This window comes from Alternaria arbusti (assembly GCF_024043155.1).
Source record: "Alternaria arbusti strain BMP 1465 chromosome Unknown scaffold_12, whole genome shotgun sequence".
Lineage (NCBI taxonomy): Eukaryota > Fungi > Ascomycota > Dothideomycetes > Pleosporales > Pleosporaceae > Alternaria > Alternaria arbusti.
Genome location: NW_026249952.1, coordinates 110,405 through 132,623, shown reverse-complemented (window position 1 = coordinate 132,623; position 22,219 = coordinate 110,405). Strand labels below are relative to the sequence as shown.

General features: G+C 53.4%; 8 protein-coding genes across 8 annotated transcripts; 4 read left to right on the top strand and 4 right to left on the bottom strand.

Annotated features, from left to right (window-relative positions):
* Nucleotides 1-898: 898 nt before the first annotated feature.
* On the top strand, nucleotides 899-2,726 carry J4E86_007989 (uncharacterized protein; the record flags this gene model as incomplete). Its single annotated transcript, XM_051448504.1, has 3 exons — nucleotides 899-1,106; nucleotides 1,160-2,393; nucleotides 2,441-2,726. 3 exons carry the CDS (start codon nucleotides 899-901, stop codon nucleotides 2,724-2,726), a joined length of 1,728 nt encoding a protein of 575 aa, XP_051300100.1.
* Nucleotides 2,727-3,148: 422 nt separating this feature from the next.
* On the top strand, nucleotides 3,149-4,528 carry J4E86_007988 (uncharacterized protein; the record flags this gene model as incomplete). The annotated part of the gene is made up of 1 exon (XM_051448503.1): nucleotides 3,149-4,528. The coding sequence occupies one exon, from the start codon at nucleotides 3,149-3,151 to the stop codon at nucleotides 4,526-4,528; it is 1,380 nt and encodes a 459-aa protein (XP_051300099.1).
* A 289-nt stretch (nucleotides 4,529-4,817) lies between these two features.
* On the top strand, nucleotides 4,818-7,131 carry J4E86_007987 (uncharacterized protein; the record flags this gene model as incomplete). The annotated part of the gene is made up of 3 exons (XM_051448502.1): nucleotides 4,818-5,231; nucleotides 5,277-6,540; nucleotides 6,605-7,131. The coding sequence occupies 3 exons, from the start codon at nucleotides 4,818-4,820 to the stop codon at nucleotides 7,129-7,131; spliced, it is 2,205 nt and encodes a 734-aa protein (XP_051300098.1).
* Nucleotides 7,132-7,755: 624 nt separating this feature from the next.
* On the bottom strand, nucleotides 7,756-8,594 carry ALTA7 (Minor allergen Alt a 7; the record flags this gene model as incomplete). The annotated part of the gene is made up of 3 exons (XM_051448501.1): nucleotides 7,756-8,257; nucleotides 8,376-8,431; nucleotides 8,538-8,594. 3 exons carry the CDS (start codon nucleotides 8,592-8,594, stop codon nucleotides 7,756-7,758), a joined length of 615 nt encoding a protein of 204 aa, XP_051300097.1.
* Nucleotides 8,595-9,923: 1,329 nt separating this feature from the next.
* J4E86_007985 (uncharacterized protein) lies at nucleotides 9,924-11,419 on the bottom strand (the record flags this gene model as incomplete). The annotated part of the gene is made up of 2 exons (XM_051448500.1): nucleotides 9,924-11,087; nucleotides 11,138-11,419. 2 exons carry the CDS (start codon nucleotides 11,417-11,419, stop codon nucleotides 9,924-9,926), a joined length of 1,446 nt encoding a protein of 481 aa, XP_051300096.1.
* A 2,651-nt stretch (nucleotides 11,420-14,070) lies between these two features.
* On the bottom strand, nucleotides 14,071-15,753 carry J4E86_007984 (uncharacterized protein; the record flags this gene model as incomplete). Its single annotated transcript, XM_051448499.1, has 3 exons — nucleotides 14,071-14,078; nucleotides 14,138-15,592; nucleotides 15,642-15,753. 3 exons carry the CDS (start codon nucleotides 15,751-15,753, stop codon nucleotides 14,071-14,073), a joined length of 1,575 nt encoding a protein of 524 aa, XP_051300095.1.
* A 297-nt stretch (nucleotides 15,754-16,050) lies between these two features.
* On the top strand, nucleotides 16,051-18,249 carry J4E86_007983 (uncharacterized protein; the record flags this gene model as incomplete). The annotated part of the gene is made up of 1 exon (XM_051448498.1): nucleotides 16,051-18,249. The coding sequence occupies one exon, from the start codon at nucleotides 16,051-16,053 to the stop codon at nucleotides 18,247-18,249; it is 2,199 nt and encodes a 732-aa protein (XP_051300094.1).
* A 144-nt stretch (nucleotides 18,250-18,393) lies between these two features.
* Nucleotides 18,394-21,800, bottom strand: J4E86_007982 (uncharacterized protein; the record flags this gene model as incomplete). Its single annotated transcript, XM_051448497.1, has 2 exons — nucleotides 18,394-21,395; nucleotides 21,446-21,800. The coding sequence occupies 2 exons, from the start codon at nucleotides 21,798-21,800 to the stop codon at nucleotides 18,394-18,396; spliced, it is 3,357 nt and encodes a 1,118-aa protein (XP_051300093.1).
* Between the last annotated feature and the right edge of the window lie 419 nt (nucleotides 21,801-22,219).

Sequence of the window (22,219 nt, the reverse complement as noted above, 5' to 3'; positions counted from 1 at the left end):
TTCTCGAATGCCGTAGCCAAACCGCCTCTCGAAAGACGTACTACTACTACTACTACTAGGTCTATTCTAGCCTATTCTAACCTTAATATTTAAGTATGCAGGCTATCCTTTTTCTATAAAGTAGAACTATAGTTTAGTTAATAGTACCTTAGGTATGTCTTTGTAAACTATAGAGCTCTTTTAGCTATATTGTAGTTACGCAAGTAGTAGCAAGTATAAAAGCAATGCGCTAGACTAATCTCCTCTTCTCTATCTATTACATTACTTAGTTATAACTACTTTTAACGATCGCATTGTTTTGCCTATTAACAGCAGAGCCGCCGAAGGCGCCACTTTCTCGAAAGACGTAGAAACTTGATTCATTTCTATTCCACTCACCGGTTCTCAAGGGCATGAGCGTATCCGAGGAGGTATGGGGGCTCATTGGCTCATGTAGCTGTGGTGTGCATGAACCTCTCCGAACCTACCTATGAATAGGTTCCTCGGCGCAGCAACCCCGTCATTATGCAGCGAGAGGTGGTATCAACGTACCACTCACGGTCCAGCACATGGCTGAGTCTAGCGTCTGCATTGTGCATCACTCCCACCGGAACGCCATCTCTATATGTAATCTCATGGCTGGTGTAAAGAGATGAGACAGTTGGAGGATTCCGCGCATAATGCCTAGCAATCCGAGGAACGATTTAAATAGGAAAAGAAAGAAGGTCCGATATAATGTTGTACACCACGGACATGAATGTTAGTGGGTGATGGCATCCAGCGCCCGGTGCTGAGGGTTGAGTGAAGGTGAGCGCGGGGTAGGAACCTGGGAATTTCGTTTCGTTAGCGCGGAATCTGACTGCCCACATAATTTCTGTGCGGCAACAACGAGCGCCCAGCATTACCGCAACTTCACAAAATGGCACCCGCATCACTACTGGACCTCGTGTCCGCGCTGCCCGACACTTCAGGATGGGGCCCGCCCGTCACCAGCGAGTCGATGCTCGATGGCGTGCCGTTCGCGCCTTACTCCAAGGCGGACAAGCTGGGGCGCATGGCCGACTGGACTGAGGGCAAGGACCGCGAGCGGGGAGGACGCCAGCAATACGGCAATCGCAACTACAGGGGTATGTTTGGACATGGTGAAAGAGAAGGATATGGATGCTAATGGAATTGATAGACCAGCAGGTATACGGCGCGAACCAGCAGACCAACCCCTTCGCCATCCAGGCCGCCGAAGAGGAGGCTACCTTCTCCGTCGTCGACAACACACGTACTTCAGCACGCGGCCGAGGATTCGGACGAGGCGGCGGCACCGTCTTCCGTGGACGTGGAGGAGCGCGAGGTGGACAGGCGCAACGCGGCGGGCGGGGCACCTTCCAGCGTGTTGGTGGCCGCGGTGGAAACCAGTACGACAACCAGCGCGGTGGACGTGGCGGCAGGGGAGGACGTCGCTTTGGCTGGAGGGACGACAAGCCCCAGCGCAACCGCGATGCCTCTGTTCAGGTCAAGCCCGAATGGAACGTCATGGAGGAGATTGACTTCTCCCGTCTCAGCAAGCTCAACCTCGACACCCACGAGGGCGAGGACATCGACAACTACGGATTCCTCTACTACTACGACCGCAGCTACGACAAGCAGCCCGGTGCCAGGACCTCGGAGCGCAAACTCAACGTCCTCGACCGTGCCGCCTACAATGTCACCACCTCCAGCGATCCTATCCTGCAGGAGCTCGCCGACAAGGACGAGGGCACTGTATTCGCTACCGATGGTGTTCTTTCCATGCTCATGTGCGCCACCAAGTCGGTCTACTCCTGGGATTTGGTCTTCACCAAGCGGGGCAACAAGGTCTTCATCGACAAGCGCGATGGCTCAAGTCTGGACATGGTCACTGTCAACGAGAACGCCGCAGACGCGCCGCTTGAGATTTCCGAGGGCAACAAGGACTCTATCAACAGCCCTGGTGCTCTGATGCTGGAAGCCACACACATCAACAACATCTTCCCCCTCCAGGTCGTTACCGAGTCCGAGAGCCAGAAGGTCAGCATGCCCCACGAGCATCCCTTCTACAACGAGGAGGTCGAGACCGACCCACCAGCCTCCAAAGCCTACAGGTACCGCCGTTTCGATCTGTCTCTGGACAAGGACGAGGAGCCTCTGCACTTGGTTGTCCGGACCGAGTTGGACGCTGTTGTTAAGAACAACATCAACGGTGAGGACCAGTACCTGACCATCAAGGCCCTGAACGAGTTCGACAACAAGGCGCAAGGCGCTGGTGGAGCGCTCGACTGGAGGTCCAAGTTGGCTAGCCAGAGGGGTGCTGTTCTCGCCACTGAGATGAAGAACAACTCCTGCAAGCTTGCACGATGGACTACGCAGAGTATCTTGGCCAAGGCCGATACCATGAAGCTTGGGTACGTATTTCAATCTGTTACATCCGACTCAACTAACATGACTACAGTTTCGTCTCCCGTACCAACCCCAAGAACAACAACGACCACGTCATCCTCGGTGTCCTCACAGCCAAGCCCCGCGACTTCGCCGCCCAGATGGCACTCAACCTCAACAACGGATGGGCTATCGTCCGTACCATTGTTGACATGGTACTTCGCATGGACGAGGGCAAATACGTCCTGGTCAAGGACCCCAACAAGTCTCTTCTCCGCCTCTACTCAGTACCCATGCACACTTTCGAAGAGGAGGACATCGAGGAGATGCAGGCCCCGAACGAGGATGACGAGGAGTAATTTTTGGGTCACAAAAAGGGATGCGGTTCTTTTCTTCAGCGATATCCGTAGGGATGGTTACATGATAGCATGCATGATAGACGACATACCATTGAATGACGACGCTGGACGATGCTGTCCTGAAGCTGAACGATTACATTCGGTGATGTGAACCTTAGATTTCTGAACATGTCTTTCAACTGCCTAACTCCGTCACATGCAAATCGACAACTATGGTGATGCGTTCGTGAGAAGGTGCACAGACCTTACTCGCACCTGCCAAGTCGCGTCAATGAACCCGCTGAACCCTTCTTCGTCTACACTTGACTTCTTGCGTCCTCTCACGCAACAACACTCCGTGCGCGCTTTACGTGGATCGCTCTTGGATATATCTCTTACGATGGATTTTGAAAACCTCAAGATCTACCTGTTCGTACTCAACTATGGACGATGAACACGAACTTTTGGTCCACATCTCCGCCCCGGCTACTCGCCAAAACGACCAACTTTACCGTTCCTTGGCCGACGCTTATCTCGACTTTAGACCGCATCGAAAAAACGTTGAGGAGACACCACAACACGATGTGTCGAGTCAGTTTGCTACTTCGCAAGTGAACGACCCTTCGCCACCGAACAAAGGGAGTTCATTTCGCGGGTCCGTCAACACCTCAATCTTATCGATCAGCAAAGATTCATACGGCAGTTTTCCATCTCGCCTATCGTCCGATGGAAATCCCAAAGGATACGTCGGCGCGTCGTCCGACGACGTGGGAGAAGACGACTTTGCGCCAACGTCTAGTCGGCTTGCGCGGTTAGAACGTATCCATCAAAACTGGAAAGCGCAAGCAACCCCCAAGTCAAGCGCTGCTAGCAAACGGCGGTCCATAAAAGATGTTCCTAGCAGCCCTGAGGATGCTGATACGGCGTTTATTGAGGATACGCAAGCTGCGGTTCAAGCATTACAGAGTCAATTGCAGGATAGCTTTTCGATGACTTCCGAGAACACGTCCGGAGACGAGTCGGACGCTAGGGATGTTACGCAGGAGGCTTCTTCGTCACCTGTTGAGCCTGCGGAACACACGATTGTCGCTACAGCAGAAGAGCCGGATGCGCCTAGCGCTACGTCTTCGCCCCAGGTACCTCTCGCAGATGTGAATCGTCGGGAAGGTACGCGCCTGGAGATAGGTAGCGATATATCAGAAGCCAAGACGCCTGCTTCTCCAGAAGTGCATCCCGAATCCAGCAGCGTCGTCCCAACTCAGCAAGAAAGCTTCCGCTCATCTGATGCGCCAAAGCCAGTTTCTCCATTAGCAGAAGACCAAGCCAGTGAGAACAGCAAGGTGCAAGAAATCGACAATTCCGATCCGCTCATAGACTTCACCAATTATCCGGAAATAGTTGAATCTCCAGCACCAAAGATAGGTGTAGAGAGTCCGGAGACGTGGCCTCGGCAGGTAACACCCTACCTGGAAGCCCTCAAGGAACAATATCCAGGCAAGTTCAAACCAATTGGAAAGTCACGCGATCCAGTGGGCAATGAACGAGGTTATTGGCTCATTGACTTGTCGACTTGGCCTGCGCAGGCTCAGAAAGACCTTTGGGATGGCGTGTGTGAACCGCTGAAAGATGGCAGACTCGGCTGGGGCGCATATCTCTACCGAGAGAAGGGTACTTCTGAAACTCTTGGGAGCGTGCAGCTGTTTAATTGGGGAGAGCTTGCAGAGCATATGTGGTTGTTGTTGTGGGTTTGCTCTAAGGGGAAGATAGCCGGCGCAGGTCTCAAGTGGAAGGCCGGCCGTGACGTGATCTTGGTGATGGCATGAACGAATGTTGAGTAACGGAAATAATGTAGGATCTTGGATAATCTATTATCTGCTGCATGCACAAAATGAAGTCAAGTGCTCTGTTCACCCCAATTTGTAGATGAAGGTTTAGTGAAAGTAAATTACCGAATAGCGCCTTTACGCGACCGACATAACCGTCCTGCACGCGTGAAACATGGATGCCAAGCGACACGTCTGGGGTCGCTGACCCCCAAACATGTTGAGCACCGTAGCGGCGCAACGTTTCTTTCCCACCTAGCTATGTAATATATCGCCTGAAGACGCGATCATGTCTTCGCAACCGCACAACGAATCGCAACGAGTGCCTAGCTCCGATGCTGGCACCGACGAGCGCACCCTGTACGACCACACCTCCGACGACGAAGGCTACGATGGCAGACCTTCCGGCGAACTTGACGAACGCGATCACGACATTCTAGATTCAGAAGACGAGCGCGAGAGGCTTCTTACGCAGAAAGATGGCGGCAAGGGCTTATTAGGGCGTAGAGCCTCGAGCGTCAAGGTCGGAAAGTGGGATAAGAAGAAGGAGATGAAAGAGCGCAGGAAAGGCGGCAATGAAGAGTCGAGCGCGCTCATGTACGAAATGGAAGAAGGCATTGGCGCTTCCAGTACGAGTTTCCGATCGGGAAGAAGTTCATTGAGCGATGAGCAGCGGTTACTTGCGAGCGAGTCGCAGAGGAAGGTGTGTAGCGTCTACGGATGCGCGAAGGAAGCTAACAGATTACAGGTACGCAGAAAGAGTCTATATCGCCGAATAGCCATATACGTTTCCATCATCGTCCTCTTCGTCGTTCTCCTCGCAACCACGTATAATCTCTCCACGCCAAAAGACGTCAAAGAAGCAGCAGCCATGCTCTCCAACGGCACCTCACTCTTTGCGCCAACGACAATCCTCATATCACTCGACGGCTTCCGCGCCGACTTCCTATACCGAAACCTCACACCTACGCTCAACCAGTTCGTGGCAGAGGGCATATCGCCGAAGTACATGATGCCCAGCTTCCCCAGCGTCACGTTCCCAAACCACTACACAATGGCCACGGGCATGTACCCCGAAGCGCACGGCGTAGTAGGAAACACATTCTGGGACCCAGAACTCGAACAGGAGTTCTACTACACGGATCCAAAGCGCAGTCTACAACCGCACTGGTGGGGCGGCGAACCTCTCTGGGTGACAGCTGAGAAGCAGGGAGTCAGGACAGCAGTCCACATGTGGCCAGGTTCCGAAGCGCATATCTTGAACCAAGAGATTGCCTACATCGACAAGTACAACGGTTCAGAAGTGTTGCCTACAAAGGTGGATCGCATAATGGAACTCCTCGATCTCCCTGGCCCTAAAGATATCGGCGCGAGCGCAAACACACCGCGACCTCAGCTGATCGCAGCATATGTCCCCGACGTAGACGGCGACGGCCACCGCTTCGGACCCAACAGCACCGAAATCCGCAAGACGATTGCCAACGCCGACACAATGATGGCAGGTATCCTAGCCGGTCTCCACGCGCGCAACCTAACGAACATCGTCAACGTAATTGTCGTCTCAGACCATGGCATGGCTACCACAGACAAGACCCGCCTGATTCAACTTGAGGACCTCATCGACCCCGCTGAACTCTCCCACACAGACGGCTGGCCGCTCTACGGTCTCCGTCCCAAAGACCCAGCCTTGCTCCATCGTCTTTACAACCAGCTCTTAGAACGTACAAAGGATAACCCCAATCTCGATGTCTACTTGCGGGATGAGAATATGCCGGAGCGCTACCACTTTAGCAAAAACGACAGGATCGCTCCGCTGTGGATTGTACCGAAGACGGGTTGGGCGATTGTAACGAAAGACGAGTTTAACGTTGAGGTGGGGTTGAAGACGGGTGAGGAGTATCATCCAAAGGGACTCCATGGATACGATCACGAACATCCGCTTATGAGGGCTGTTTTCATCGCGAGAGGGCCTGCGTTCCCGCATGAAGCTGGGAGCAGGATGGAACCTTTCCGTAAGTTTCGAACATATCCACATGCATATACACAAAAGGAAGTAAACTAACACCACCCCAACAGAAAACATCGAACTCTACAACATCGTCTGCGACTCCATCGGTCTCAACCCCGCGCCCAACAACGGTACGCTGCGCCTGCCGTTGAAACCAGTCGGTCTGCACTCCGACGATGACTCGGTCTCTGGCAACGAAAAAGAAACACCCGAAGATCCCGTGTCTTCTTACACCCTCTCTTCTTCCACCACCCTCCCGTCTTCCTTATCACAACCATCAAACCTCGCGTCCATGCCAGCAACAGACTTAAACTCCTTGTCAAGCATCGCGGCGTCAGCGTCTGGATTGGAAGATACGAGTCCGAGTTTGGAGGATGTGCCTAGTAGGCCTACACCGCCGAGTGGTGGGAAAGACGAGTTGAAGGATGGTGAGAAGAGTGATGGAAAAGATGGGGAGAAGGGAGAGGGAAACAAGAAAGAAAGCTGGTGGGAGTGGCTGACGCATAAGGCTGATGGGGTGAAGGATTGGGTGGATGAGTTTATTCATGATCATGTTCCGCAGGATAAAGGGGACGAGGGGAAGAAAGATGGGTAGAGAGATCTGGGTGAGATGCGGGGATTGGCGTTCTCTTTGGGGTTGGTATAGACGGAGCGTTTCTTTTGGTATGGACTTCGTTGAGGTCTTGTGTGATAGATTTCAGCAGTTTGATTCTAGATATTCGATAGTAGTTGGACAGAATGATACCCAATGTTTTCTTCACCAAAATGTTTCCCATTCCTATTGCAATACAAGTCACATAGTCTTAGTCGAACTCAAATGATCACAATTAAGTCTACACGGTGTTTCTATCCAATACATAGATTGGATATTCAATCCGGTCATAGGTCAAGCTACGATGGCTGAACTGATGAAGGTATTACTTTATTTCATTTATCTCGTCTCGCAGCTGTTTGACTAAGAGGACAACAAGGGAGCGGAAGAAGCGGAATGACACGTCTACATGATATCGCACTTTGCAGGCAATCCACACGGACCCTCCTTATCCTTCTCTTCCGGCCCCTTCTGCTGAGGCTGCGATGAGGAAGCAGCGGCAGGGGCAGATGTAGCAGCAGCAGGCGCAGCAGTAGTAGTAGTACCGTTAGTCGCCGCTCCCGCTCCATTTGCTCCCTCGACGCTCTTCACACCCACAGCATCGCCAGCAGTCTTTCCGCCATCTAGTCACTGGTGGGCCTTAGCAACCGCCTCGTAGAAAGCCTTACCCTGAGCCTTGGCAATATTAAGCTCAAGCTCAGAGGGCTGCCTGCTACCGTCACCAGCGGAGAAGGTACCAGCGCCCCAAGGGCTACCACCATGAACCTCATCGAGGTTAGCAAGCATGCTGAACGCGGTCTTGTATCCGAGCGGCACGTAGATGAAACCGTGGTGCACAAGCGTGCTCATGCTGGTGATGGCAGTGGTCTCCTGGCCGCCACCGAGGGTACCGGTTGACACGAAGACACCGGCGTATTTACCCCAGAAAGAGCCTTGTTGCCATTGCTTGCCCGTCTTGTCCCAGAAGGTCTTGAATTGTGCGGGGAAGTTGCCGTAGCGGGTGGGGATGCCGAAGAGGATACCGTCAAATTCTTCGAGGACGGCGGGGTCGTCGAGGGTGGGGATCGAGGCGTCCTTGGGGGGTGCGTACATCTTGTCGAGGACGTCTTGGGGGAGGGTCTCGGCGACTCTGGGATGGGGTTAGTTGGTGGTCTTGAGGGAGATGGGGGATGGTGATGTGGCATTTGCAAATGCAATTGCGAACAAGGAGAGTGCGGTTCTAGAGATATGGAGAAGGGAATACATACTGGAAGAGCTTGGCGTCACCACCAGCCTCCTTGATACCCTCCAACTCAGCATCGGCCTATTCATCTCTGTTAGCAGAAGCTCTCAATCACCAGGAATCAATGGAGTGGGGAGCCGTTTCGTAACCAACAACAGCCCCTCATCTCAACACAATCGCAACATACCATCTTCTTGATGTGGCCGTACATGGAGTAGTAAACAATCGCGATCTTGGGAGCCATCTTGAATAACTTCCTAGGGGGTATCACAAAGAACGAGTAGAGTACGAACGATTCGAGAGAGATGAGTATGTAGTGAAGAACTAAAGAAGAGAGCTTTCGGGGTGGGGTATGCACCTTCTACTTATACCCAGCAGCCAGCACCAGCACCACCGGGGGCTGGCATGTGCATGGTGCATGAGATAACCCAGACCCCTTGTCGACAGTCTTCGATCCCCATAGACTGTGTCTATCTCGCAATACATCATGCCATGGCTACTACATCATCCACCGGCCCAATCGCACCGAGCGAGCTTAGCTACCTAGCTGTCCTGTAAACAACTGCTTTGCGCCATTCTGCCCCTCATAGCGCTCCTCACTATACCACTCTTAGTAAAGTTTGACGGTTAGCGCCCCACATATATACCCGGTGCAGTAGCGTCATAGGCGTTTCCGATGATTACATGAGCCTTTGGTAAGAGATTGTCAATTCGTTTTTTTTTCTGTTTCGCTGGGGAAAGGTACGTTGTTGGTAAAATTCCTCCGGCTAACCTGCTGCATCGCGAGTCAATTGCAGAGGAGCCCACCATCCCGGGCCCGGCAAGTACTTTTGCGCTGGGGCGGACATCTTCCGCGCTCCCGTGCCTCTTATTCAGCAGACAATCGGTCGGTGTTCGGCGTGTACGGGACCTCAACCTTACTCTAGGTTGGTAAGCTCCATCGCTCGGATAGAGAAAGAGGTTGGCTTCCGGCGTACATAACGGATGACCATGCGGTGTGTAAGCAAAAAGTGCGGAAAGTTGTACCTGGGCTTGTCTGCTTTGGGAGGGTGTGGGTGCGTGGACTGCAGGTGCGGGGTGTTGGTCTTTGATCGCCAAGGTGTGGAACCCGTTGGCAAAATTGGAGCTTTCGCGAAGTTTCTTATCAAGCTGGTGTTGCTATTCTCGTGATCGGGGATGCAAGCAAGTTTCCTACGTCGAACATGCGCGAAAGACTGTTTGCACACATGAGCGAACAGTGGGACAGTTGTCAGATGAGTGTGAAGCTTGATTCATTATACTGATTTGAAGGTTGAACGCTAAAATGCTAACAAACTGCAAGATGGAGAAAAAGCAATAGACACCCCGCCATCTCAAGTGATCAATACGCAGTATTCGCTTTTTCGGAACATGGCCATGTTCTCGTTATGAATTTCCCCAAATGCATGAATACAATGTGGCTGCTCCAGCCTGGTATCTCTTTGGCTCCAGGCCTGTCGCTCATGCATGTGGTCGTAATTTCGTAAGTATAGGTTTCGCAATAAAAAGTTACAGTTGAAGTGAAGTCGGCCGTTATCAGTGGTTTTATCCACAATCAGGTTTGGATCGAGAGGAGCCTCCTGCGGACGCCGGCTAGGAATTCGGCTTCGTCGATGCGCTGGAACTGCGCCTCCTCCTCTTTTCCGTAAAGGCCGGTACTGCCGTAGGGTCCCTTGCCGCTGAAATCGACGTTCTGTGGCCAGTGCCCGTCTGACGAGACCTGCGCCAGCGAAAAGTCGCCATGGACGGACTGGAAGCCGGGCTCGAAGATGCACTCGGCGAAGAACAGCTCAACGTACAGTTCGCGAGGAATAGCACTCTGCGCGCGGAGGCGGACAAAACGACGGGCTTGCTCAAGAAGCTTCTGCAGGGCGTCGGTAGCTTCGTGGGTGGAGCGACCGTCCTCGTGCTCGCACAAATGCAGAGCACGTACCTGCAGGTCACCTGCAAACTTCGCATTGTCGTTGGAGAAGAGATGGGAGCACACGGAAGGAAGCGAGATGGACAGAGTCTCAAGCTTTGGGCAGTTCCGGAACGTGTCGCAGAGATGCTCGCAGTCGCTCGGCGATCCTGGATGCGGGTGCCAGAAGCCATCCTGTGACCGTGGGCTGTGCTCAAGGACCCGGAGCGTCTTCCGAGATGCCTTGACAATGGCCATGACACCATCGATGGTGATGGAGGAGTTGCAGGTCAAGTGGAACTCCTCCAGCTGAGTGGCCGTGCGAGCGATGGCGAAAAGATCATCGTCGGTGATGGGCATGAAGCTAGTGTCGCCAAAGATCTTCAGCCGCCGCAGCTGGCTGAAGTTTACCGACTGCAGTGGCTCCAGATCAACGATGTTATCCTTGTCTGTTGCTTGCTGCGAAGTCGGGTCGACACATTGGAGTTCCAGCGACTGGAGTGGTTTGCCGGTGCCAGTGAGCACAGTCCGCCAGGTCTTGGCGTCCACGTGACGGATGGTGGTCCATGGAAGAGAGAGCGAGGTGATGTTGGTGCAGTTCTTGAGGGACTGGAATACCAGACGGTCGGTCTCGGCGGTGTAGAAGCCGTGCACCCACATGCGCTTGATCTTGGCAGCCACCTGTGGGTAGTCGTTGCAGATGCTCACGGTCCGCTTAAGAGAGGCGAAGGGGTCGCGGTACACCGCTGTGCCAGTCGGACGGTCAATGAGCTCGTACAACGGGTAGCTCTCTCGCCTGTTGGAAAGTTCGGCCCATCGCTATGCCATGTTAGCACTGTGTCGATTGGGGACGTGTTGCTCTTGCTTACCTCTCCGCCCTTCCAGCGACGGATGTAGACGTCCTTGATGGAGTGCTCCAAAGCCCACTCGTGCCACTTCCAGCAAACGGATCGTAGAGTGGCAGTTGCGTCCCACTTAAGGAGCTCTGGCGGGACCGGGCCTCTCACATAGCGCTGGAGCTTGGCCCTCTCGAGAGGCAGTGGCGCCTGCTGGAGACCAAATGTATACGTGGGGCCATCACGTATATTGGCCTTGGTGACCTCCTCAAGGATCTGGGTGAGTACTTCGTAGGGGAAGTCGTTGATGTGCATTGAATGATCGACGGTGGTGACGGTAGGGTGACTCGTTGTCTGGTGGTGTGAGAGCAGGTGAGGAATCCGTGGGTTTATGTATTGGTGACAGGTTAGGCAGTTTTCCAAGAGTGAAGGCACTCTGGGACTCTTATAGTCAGGCAGCACCTACCGCAGAGATTTATTTGGACAAAGAGCACCGTGGTTCATTGTTAGTCAGACGTCTTGTGTCTTCCCCAGGTCCATGCACAAGCGCCAACGACTCGGACGCTGGGCCGACATGGCTCTGAGCTAGAAGGATCACTTCACAGCCCAACCGAGCCAATAGGGCAGTAAGCAGCACGTCGCACGCGTATAGTTTTGCGATGGAAAGTGGTTGTGAGGTTAGGTTCTCTTTACGTCACGGTGGCTTGGCGGGCTCGGGTTTGCTGGGGCGGCGAAGCAAAGCAGAAAATTGGCTTCACGTGGCTCGTGGCTGGCGTTTCGATTACCCCCAGGAAATTCAATCCGCAGGCCACCTGACCACCAATGACACATGGAAATCTCTGACGAGACCCTCCGACCATCTTTCATCATCCCCGTGCCTGCATGGCGCCTCTCTGCTGGGTCCAACCTCCGTTGCTTCCATGCTGTCGCGTCGCGTCGCCTGGTCGTGATGCCGTACTCACGCCTCTTCTCACGACATCTCGAGCGTGTGGCTTGCTGTGCCATATTACATCCGACGCACCGGGCACTTTCAACATCTCCGCTTCTCCAGGCGTTTACGGCTGCGGCTGCGGGTGTCGCCATCTATGTCATGTCTCGCACCTTCTGTCGTCAAACTGCCAGCGTCTTAGCCAACGTCCTATGCAGCACAGCACATACGCGACCAGCCTTGCAACACCCATTTCCATTGAATACGACGAATCCAGAACGTGCTGGATTTTCTTGCTCTCCATGCAAGGCACGTCGCACGCTATGCCATACGCACAACTCATGTCATGACCTTCACATCCAAGTGGATCGTGCAAATTCTCCTCCTGCATGGGCTCATCCTCCTGGTGACACGTATTTTCGGTCTGTTGCATGAGCTGGAGCTTAGGCCTCTCACCATCGTGTCCATCTGGGCTTATTTGGTAATATCTTACGTCTTCGAAACTTCCCCGCTATGCGACATCTCCACAACCAAGAATCGATACCGTTACGGGAACTACTCTAGCTCACCACTTGAGCCGAGCACACTACACAGCGATCCCCAAACAGCGGAAGTAATCAGGGTGCGAAGTGCTGACATTGATTAGAATGATGCAACCGGCATATTCGACGGGTGTTTGCGCAAACAAGCACAGCAGACCGTTCACTATATCGACTGTGCCTCTCCACAGCACCCCAGTGTCCATCTTCTTACCCCTAATTTCCTTTCTCGGTTTCTATGAGCTAAGGAAATACGCTACCCCGCAAAGATCTCAAAACCCCTGGCCAGCTCGCTTCCACGACGCTCATCTAGCTCAGAGACGATCACACCGGCAAGCTAGGCTTCGGGATAGGCATTCCGTTTCCACTAGAGCATCGGCTTTGCCTGTTATGCCGCTGCGAGCCTGCTCGCCCATGGATGCCGGCTTCGCTGTTCGTCCGGCTGGACGTGCGCCACCGATACCTAGGTAGTCACGGGGCTGTACGACTCAGCTGACATGGTCTTACCCAGCGCTAGGAGCCGCAACACCACCGAGCAAGTATCGTGACCTTCCTTTTTCGCCCCTGATTCAAGAGGTGCTTCATGCTGCCACGTCGGTGCCTCCCGGATGCTGAGTTGGTCTTGGTGTCCGTGCTTCCCGGTCGGTGCGGTGGCAGCGCATCAACAGCATCACACGACGTTCTGACGATCAAAGTAGTAAGTTGCCGTTCTGGTTCTGGTTGACAGCAACATGACTGAGCACACGTCGGGTGTTCCAATCTCCTAAATGGCCTTCAACTCCCTGTTGGCATCATGCTGGACCTCTAAGCTCGCCGTATCCTATCTTGAACAACGGGAGATGGCTCTCAGTGCTACCTCTCGCAAGACACGCCCATGTACGCAAGGCTTCATGAGAGCAAGCTCCAGAGTACAGCCCGACAGAACTGCGACTTTACTATCGCCTGTCAACCTTCAAGCCCAATGCTAGTCTCGAACAAGCTTTCGATCCTTATCTCGCAGCTATGAGGTCAAATGTAGCTCAAAACCACCATGACACGAGATATCTGCGCAACCTCGTATATCGTGCATCAGGACTAGCATCCGTGATGTAGTATCTTCATTCAAGGTATGGCAACACGAGATAGGGATACTGGGCTTTGGGAACACGAAAGAGCCTCATGTACACACGCTCCCGTCCTTGGTGTTGTATCACATGAGATAGGGACGCGCCGTGCGCATGTATTCACGGGGAGTTGTTTGTGTAGTGCATGGCCTTCCATGATGCAACCTGAGATAAGTAGATCGGATGTTGAGGGCGATTCATCCAAAGCACTCAGTCCGTAACATTCAAGGAGATGGGTAGAGACGCAAGACTATCATATCAATATACCAATACATAGCCACTTCTCATGCTCATCCATCACCGTAACAGAGACAATATGTCAAGTCTAAAAACACAAAAAAGGTCAATGGGGTATCTAACCAAACAAGCAAACCACACATTCCCCAAACTCACTCTCTACTCCCCTACCGCCGCCTCGCCCCCAAACTCTCCACGTTATTCGCATGAGCAAGCAAATACTTACAACACGTCAACGTATACTTGCACGCCTTCGTCCATCCCTCATCTTTATTCAACGCCAACTTGATACTCTGATCATGAATGCGATCTTTCTGTATCTCATACGGCATCTTGACGCCGCCTGGTGGTCCAACTCCAGGCGCTACTGGACTAACACCACCTACGCCATGTGACGACGGCGCAGCAGCAGAGTTCTCCACAAACTCACCCAATTGCCGTAGACATTCCAAAAACGCCACCATGGCCGTATCGAACTTTCGATGTAGAAACCCAAAGTTTATGGGAAAGTCACCGGAGGAGTAGAGTTCGAGTTTCTGTCTTGTTACTTGGGGTGAGTTGGCGCTTGTAGATTGGGGTTGGCGTGTTGATTCAGACACTGTGTTTCCAGTGCCGCCTTTGGTTTCGATACGCGTGATGGTCGATGTAGAGCCCATGGGACAGAGTTCGTAGCCGTCGAACTTGTAGTTTAGTCGGTCGGCTAGGGTGGCGAGGAGGAGACATGTTTGACCCCATGCAGCGTTGATTTCGGGCCAGTCGACGTAGGGGTTTGGCAGGCGGCCGAGGCGGAGGCCGTTGATGGTGGCGAAGTGGTTGTCGTGGGTTATGTTGAAGGTGTCGTTGTATACACTTCTCCTTTGTAGCTGGTTTAGAATCTGCGCATCGTGTGCATACCGCGTGGCTAGAGCGTCGCGGTCGTTTTGGATCGTGGTCAAGGTGGTGTTGAAGGCGTTTCTGCTCTTCCAGAACTCGCTTTCTTCTTGGTCGAGGATCCGGCTCTCGACTTCTAGGGCGGCGAGCTGGGCGTCTAGTTCGGCCTTTTCGGCTTCGAGGTTCTCGAGCTGCGTGATGGCGGTGCTTTCGGCTTTCTTGGCTGCTTTGAGGGCGGCTTCGGCGGCTTTGACTTCTTCGGCGCTGGGCACGTCGGTGTTGGCGCGGCGCAGGTAGTCGACGTATGCGTCGCGTTCGCGGGTCGCTACGCCTAGTCGCTTCTGAAGGCCTTCGATGAGCAGCTCGGTGCACTCTACGCAAATGGGGTGGTCGACATCGGAGCGTGCTGATAGTATCTCGAACATGCGGTTTGTTGTTTCCAGTGTATCGGCCAGACTTGCGCCTCCGTGTATGCCCAGTCCATTTGAGAAGCTCTTCCGTCGTGTCTTGTCATTCGCATTCGGCTTCGTCTCCCCTGCTTGTGATTTCCGATCTGGGCTACGGACGGCCGCAGAGGATGGGTCTATCATCGACTCGGACATGTGTACGTCGATGAAGGACATGGCGGGGTTTTGAGGGCCATTTGGGAGTGCGGAAGGCGGTGCGCCTTGGATGTTGCGCTTGAAGGTAGGATTCCGGGCGTCTTTGGCGGCATCTTGATATGTCTTGAGGTGTTCGGGCGGGTTCGGAGGGCGCGACTGGCGGTTCGGGGAGATCCGTGACGCTGGCTGTTGGCCTGATACCGTTGAGTCTAAAACATGTTAGTCTGATGCGTGATAGTCTACAAGATAGACGTGTACCAGTCAATAGCTTAAAGGCGGCCGGGTTGAGCTGGTCGATGGAGGCGTCGATGTCTATGGGCGTGCGACATTTCTGACAAGCCAGGGCTGTCTGTTTCTTGTCGATGGCCATGTTGTCATGAGCTGTTATTCTTCATGCTTGGAGAGAGGTCGTCTATTCCAAGGCGCTGACGGAATGACGGTTGCGGTTCACTGGCGATCACCTGCATGCGGGTGGGGCTGCCGCTAAGTGTCGGGTTCCTGCCGAGGAAACCGCGTCGCGTCTCGCTGTTCGCGTCAATCACAGCATCGCAATCACAAACTGTCTTACACACAAACGCCCACCACCCACACACCGACCCCTATTCTACACCGCCCTCACGCTGCTTGAGACACATGCTCGCTGCTAAAGCGCGCGGCAACACGCGCCATGGAACCGCCGGCAAAGCGCATGCGCATACTGCAATCAGTCGAGGTCGACGAAGACAATGCCGAGTACATCAAGGCCAAGCAGAAACAACAGCAGAAGCTCAAAAGCCGATTTGAGTCTATATTCGAGAAATTTGGAAACATGAATCCATCCCAAAGCGACGAAATCGACTTCAACACAAACAGCGTGGTTGTGGATAGAGGCCATCTGCGGAGACTGAAGCGTCGAGCCAATGGCAAAGAAAAGACGTTACTGGAATCTATCGTCATGGGAAATGAAAGCCAGTCGGAGGACGATGGAGATGATGACGAGGAATTGGGAGAAGGGGAAGATTCGGAGGACGAACTGGCACCCCCGCAGACGGTCAAGCCAAAGGCTGCTGGACCGCCTGAGCAAGACATAAACAAACAACAGACAGCAGCCACCGAGGCCAATGCGCTACAGCCTGCAATACCTCAACCAGCCTTCACAGCAACGTCCATGCCGCAATTCGGCATTCCGCAAACGCCCAATCCTTCGAACCCCACCGCAGACCTTCTACAACATCTTCAGTTTCCACAAACACCTGCGGGGCAGCAAGCACAAAACGCTTTTCACGCCAGTCTACTGCAGACGATTCATCAAGCTGTCAACCAAGCCGTAGCCGGTCTTGTACTGCCAAACGCTTCAACACCCTTCGCAAACGCCGCTCCTCCACCTATTACTCCGATAACTACAGATGACAAGGTAGCGCCTGCGACGGACCCGAAATGGTTCTTTCCACCTCTGTCTGCACAACCACGCCGAGTTCCAGTCGCCCAATCGAGCCCTCTCCCAAGCTATACGACAGCACCGATAGCGAAAGAGACAGGTCCACAACACTCACACACTACCTCAAGGGATGTCGCTGATGGAATACCCTGTGCCTCGATTCGTACAAGACCGGATGAAAGCTCACCAACGAGACCTCGTCGAACCAGTCCACGTGTTGAAATCCAGAGGCGCATCCCCAGGACTGCAAGGAGATATCACTTCACTCACGAAGATGATGTGTACATAAGCAAGCGCAAGAAAATAGACGGAGTTTCGTGGACGGTTATCAAAGAAGGTCAACAAAAGTGGAAGGAGTGGCCAATAAGCGCACTTCACAATCGCTGGAATGTAATCAAGAACCAAAATCTTCACCTGCAAGAGCCTGCTAAAGCTCCTACGGGTGGTCGCGTTGTTGAGGAGAGTCAGATCTCCAAGGAACACGATCCCGTTGTATCAAAGCCGCCGCACCATCTGCCGACACCAAGTTCATCCGAGCATGAAGATTATCATCAGAGCCTTGTCCGGTCGACAGAAGATGGGGTTCAGAATCTGCGTTCGTCGAGCACGCATTATGATGACGATGACCGCGATCTGCTATCCCTTGCTGGCAATGATTCTGATGAAGATCAACTCCCGATAAACCACGACGACGACAACGATACACTTTTAGACACATCAGGAGATGTGATACTGCCGTCCATCGAGACGAGAGATTTGATCGATGAAGATACACTACAAAGCGACTTGCTTGCAGACTTGCCAACGCAAGACGATATCGCAACACCAGTCCGGGAATCTTCTTGCATAGCAATAAAAGCCGAGCCAGCCTTCTCTTCGCCAACCACACTTCGAACACGGAAGCATGCAACGCCACTCGCCGAAGTAATACCCGATTCGCAACAGACCGAAGATGACTTGCAGACTGACCTTGTCCTGCCATCCCCTCACAACATCGAAAACAAATCCTCGGGAATTGCTAAGCCCGATGCAGTCCAACAATCAAAGGAGCAAAACACGCATGCCAGCTCCCACCGAAGAAGCTCATCCCTCGACCTCATCGGCACCACTACCGAAGACGAACTCCTCCCCTCACCACCCAACCCAACAACTCCATCCTTGAACCGTTCCCACGAACCAGCCAGCCCGCGAACCGCTTTCCTCTCTACCACCTACCAAACACCCAAAGTCCGCAATACCGACGGCAGTAGCGACAAAGGCAGCAAATCCACATCGAAGGCCGACCGAAAGGCATTCCACAAACGGATCAAGAGGGAGTGGACGAGGAAAGGTACGCCGGCGAAGGAGAGTGCGGCAAAGAGAAAGAGTCTAGGGGGGTTGGAAGTGAGGAAACGGAGATGGGTGGATGTTGATGGGGAGGGGAGTGAGGATGAACTCGCTAAGTTTTGATCGTAGGGAGAGAGGGGTAGTAGCTAGAGCTGACAATGATGATGTCTTATCTTTGTATGAAGAAGTTTATACGTACAAAATACACCTACACATCCAATCCTTCTGTTGTCGATCCGAACACTGACTAGCTAGCTAGCATCGATTCTACCATGTCATATCTCCACCTCCCCATCCCTCATTCGCATCCTGTCCCCACGTTCCCACCGCTTCCTTCCCTTTCCTCTGATTTTCTCCCTCCCAGCCTACTTCCTTAACAGCCGCACTCTTAGCCTTTGTACTCGGATCTCTCGAATGCCGCTCAACCCACTGCTCCGTAAAGTCCCTAACCCGGCCATCGCCATGTGCATGCGTTTTTTCACTCGACCGCCTCTGCTTCTCTTTCTGTTTCTCCTTATCGACACGAGACTTGCTATGTTTCCTCTCCTTCCCACCACCAGTAGTACCCTCTCCATCATCGTTACCCTTCAACTTCCTCTCCAAAGCCAACATCTTCGCAATCAACTCCTCCTGCGGCACATGCTTCAACTTCTCTGCTTTCTCCTTCTCCGCATGCCCATCACGCTTCATTTCATTCTCCCCAAGTACACCCAGTCCTTTCAGTACCCCCTCACTCCGGTACTTGAACCGAAACACCGCATACGGCTTCTCCAGCCTGTCAAGATACTCAGGTCGTCCGACGACATGACCGTACTCCGTTGCTTTACCCGCGCGGACGGCGTGTTCGATACCGCTTTTGCTGGACGCGGATTTACTGATGGTGAGGCGCGGTTCGGCTGGTGCAATGTATGTGTCGTTTGAGGAGGAGGCGTGGAGTGGGATTTTGGGTGTAGGAGTAGAAGGGGGAGGAGGGAACTGCCAGTGTGGTTGAGCCGTGAAGTTTGGTGTGGGTTTGGGAATGAAGCGGGAGGGGAAATTGTGATTGGGTCGGTATCTTGAGAGCGTTTTGTTGCTCATGCGTTGGGTAGGTGATCTGCCCTTCTCCGGTGCCGGGGCTGGCGGTGCTGGAGCGGAGGCGAAGGGTGTAGGCGTTGGCTGTTGAACAGTGGGCTTTACGGCGTTGTCGGCGGGAAAGCTCCATGATTGGTTATGCCAGGGAACTTCTGGCGTTGGTGCTGGTGGGTTGGCGAAAGCGGATGTCAAGGCGGATTTGAGGCCGGCCCAGTCATTCATCTTGTCGACTCGCTCTTGTTTTGGAGATGATGGGGGATTACCCCAACCGTTGTCTTTCCTATTCCAGTCACTGTCCGCCTGGATCTTCTTGTTGTCATCTATATCGTTCCAGCCTCCAGCTTGATCTTCATCGGTTGAGTACCAACCCTTCTTATCGTTCTCCTTGAAGTTCTTTTCTTGCCAACCGTTCTCAGTATCCTTGCCCCAGCCGAGATTCTTCTCAGTTGCCTTGCCCCAAGAAAGTTTTTCAGTGTGATCGTTCTTGTCGTTACCCCAAGACGCAAGCGAAGGTGGTCGATTGCCTCCTAGTTTCTCACCCACAGTACTCTGAACAAAGTCTCTCATCGAGGGTGCATATGGAGCGGGGAACATGTTACTCGGGACGTTACTAGGCTTCCTCATCGTCTCATGAACAGCAGCTCCCCACTCTGGGGTAGGTATAACCGAAGCAGGTGGGTTAGTGTAAGCACTGGGCTGTCGTGATTGTACTTGTTCCGGGGCGACAGAAGGAGGCGCGTTCATCACTGTCGGTGTCATTCGCGTGATGACCGATGGCGCAGGCGCAGCGGCTGTAACTTCATCCGCAGGTCTCGAAGACGGGTGACGATGGGAATGCTTCGATGGCTTTCGCTCATGTTCTCGCTGTACCGACTTTGCACGTCGGGAACGACTCTTCGACCTCTGTCGTGAGGGCTGTATCCTACTGTGAGAACGCGATGGCTGGAGAGTAGCGTCGGAGCTACTCAGCGAGACCACAGAGTCTGAAGGCCGTTCGAGACGATCCCAACTCCCGCTGTCTTCTTCTGAAGAAGTGATTTCTCGATCTCGATGCGAACGTCTTGATCGCGATTTAGAGCGCGAACTTCGTTTCGTTTCGTGCTTCGAGCGCCGTCGATCGTGTTTAGGAAGAGTGACTGGGGAGCTAGGCCGCAGATGATAGTGATTAGGAAGATTAGTCACCCAGAGTTTTCCCTGTTGGCTGGAGGCGTCCCATTCAGCTGCCTTGTCCGTCGGCCAAGTATCTCCTGTGTCCCAGGCGTCGGACGGGGTGCCTTCCCGCGCGTTCCATCCGCTGACACTGGAGGAGTCGGTCTCGAAAGCAGGTTCAGCGTTCCAGGTAACATGGGTTCCTGCTCTGCTTCGTGAAGGTCGGTCGCCCCAGCCAGGCTGCGACTTGGCCCAGCTTGAACCGTGTTCGCTCTGGTGATCGCGCGAGGAGAAAACCTGCTGCTCTATGTGTTGATGTGGTTGTGTTGGAGCATCGAATGGAGATTCAGGCCACGCTCCTGGTGGCTGAGTTGCAGACTTTACATCGAAATCTGTTTCCTTGTACTTCGCCTGTCCTTCAGATTGTGTGTCCATTCGTCGCGACTCTTTCACTCCTTGCTTGACTGCTGTCGTAAGAAGATTGTTCAACCACATTGGATCCACAGCAGGAGGTTGCACCGCTCCAACATGAGGAGGATATGTGTCATATGGTTCTCCATCGCGCGGGATAGGACCGCTTCCGTACTGAAAACCTGACGGAGGAAGGTCGTTGGTGCGCCGCGCCCCCGGACTGATAGGCTCAGAGTATCTGGGATGTGGCCGCGAGTGGTGCGCAATAGGTGCTGGTGGGAAGAGCTTCTGTGCTTCGTATGCAGTGCGATGAGTTCTCGATGTCGAGCCTTGCGGGCTACGTACCGTTTCGGCATATGGGGAGCGATAAGACGGGAGAGGCGGCGGTGGGCCATGGCCACTTCCAAAGTTGCTGAAGAAGGGGCCGCGATCATCGTACATGGACCTCTCGTTAGATGGCGATGAGCTTTCGTCTACACCAAATCGGTGATCGGGAAAGTCTCCAGCTCCATCAAAGTTCATCGTTGAGGCTGATTTGGCATTGCGCGTACCGACGCATCGTAGGACGACGACTTCGATGCAGCCTATGTTGTCGAGAATGTTTGGCGAACATATATTCGGTGCATCGTCCGCTGAAGCTGTGAACAGTTAGCAGACCGCGATTCTATGAAGTCCTCGCAACACATACCAATGTTGAGCTTATCAAAAGCCCACTCCCTCGCAATCATCGACCCATCTTTCTGCCTCTCCTCCTTCTGCCTTACGCGAAAGTCGACAAGAGAGCGACTATCGGAAGGCTTCCGTAGCTTCAAGTCCTGCCTATTGCGGTTGCACTGGTAGACGCCGTCGACGTAGACGAAAATGGCGACGCCCGGAGCGATGAACTTGTTGGAGGTGAGGTGGATAGAGAAAGACTGTGGCTTGTTGGGTACAGGGACGAAGGTTTCTACGAAGCCGTCGCCGTATATGGTGCCAAACTCTCGCAATGCTTGTTGACTCCCGGATAGCTCGATGGCGCAATTGAGGTCCTTTAGTGAAGGCATGGTGGAATTGGCCTTCAGGACAGTTGTCGTGAGATTGCAGTAGGACGGAGAATTGCCTGGGATGGGTAGCAGAGGTGCTAAGCTGTGGACGTGGTGTGTAAAGTGAGCGCTGGTTGTCACAGCGACCGACGAGAGGTGAAGTGGTGGCGGAAGCTCGAAGAAAACCAGTTGACTCTGCACTCAGCCCGAGAATTAACGCGTACAGACCTCTCACATTATCTTCAGATGGACTTTTGGAAGAGGAAGACAGGAATTGATGTGCGAAGTGTCTTAGATGAAAGAACTTGCCATATATTTTACCTACGGACACCAGGGTGATGCGACATCGGCGCCCGATTACTCTACGAACACCCTACCTTCACGTTCCTCAGGCCACCGCATATAGCCATGAAAAACGTAGCTTAAATTCACGTGTGATC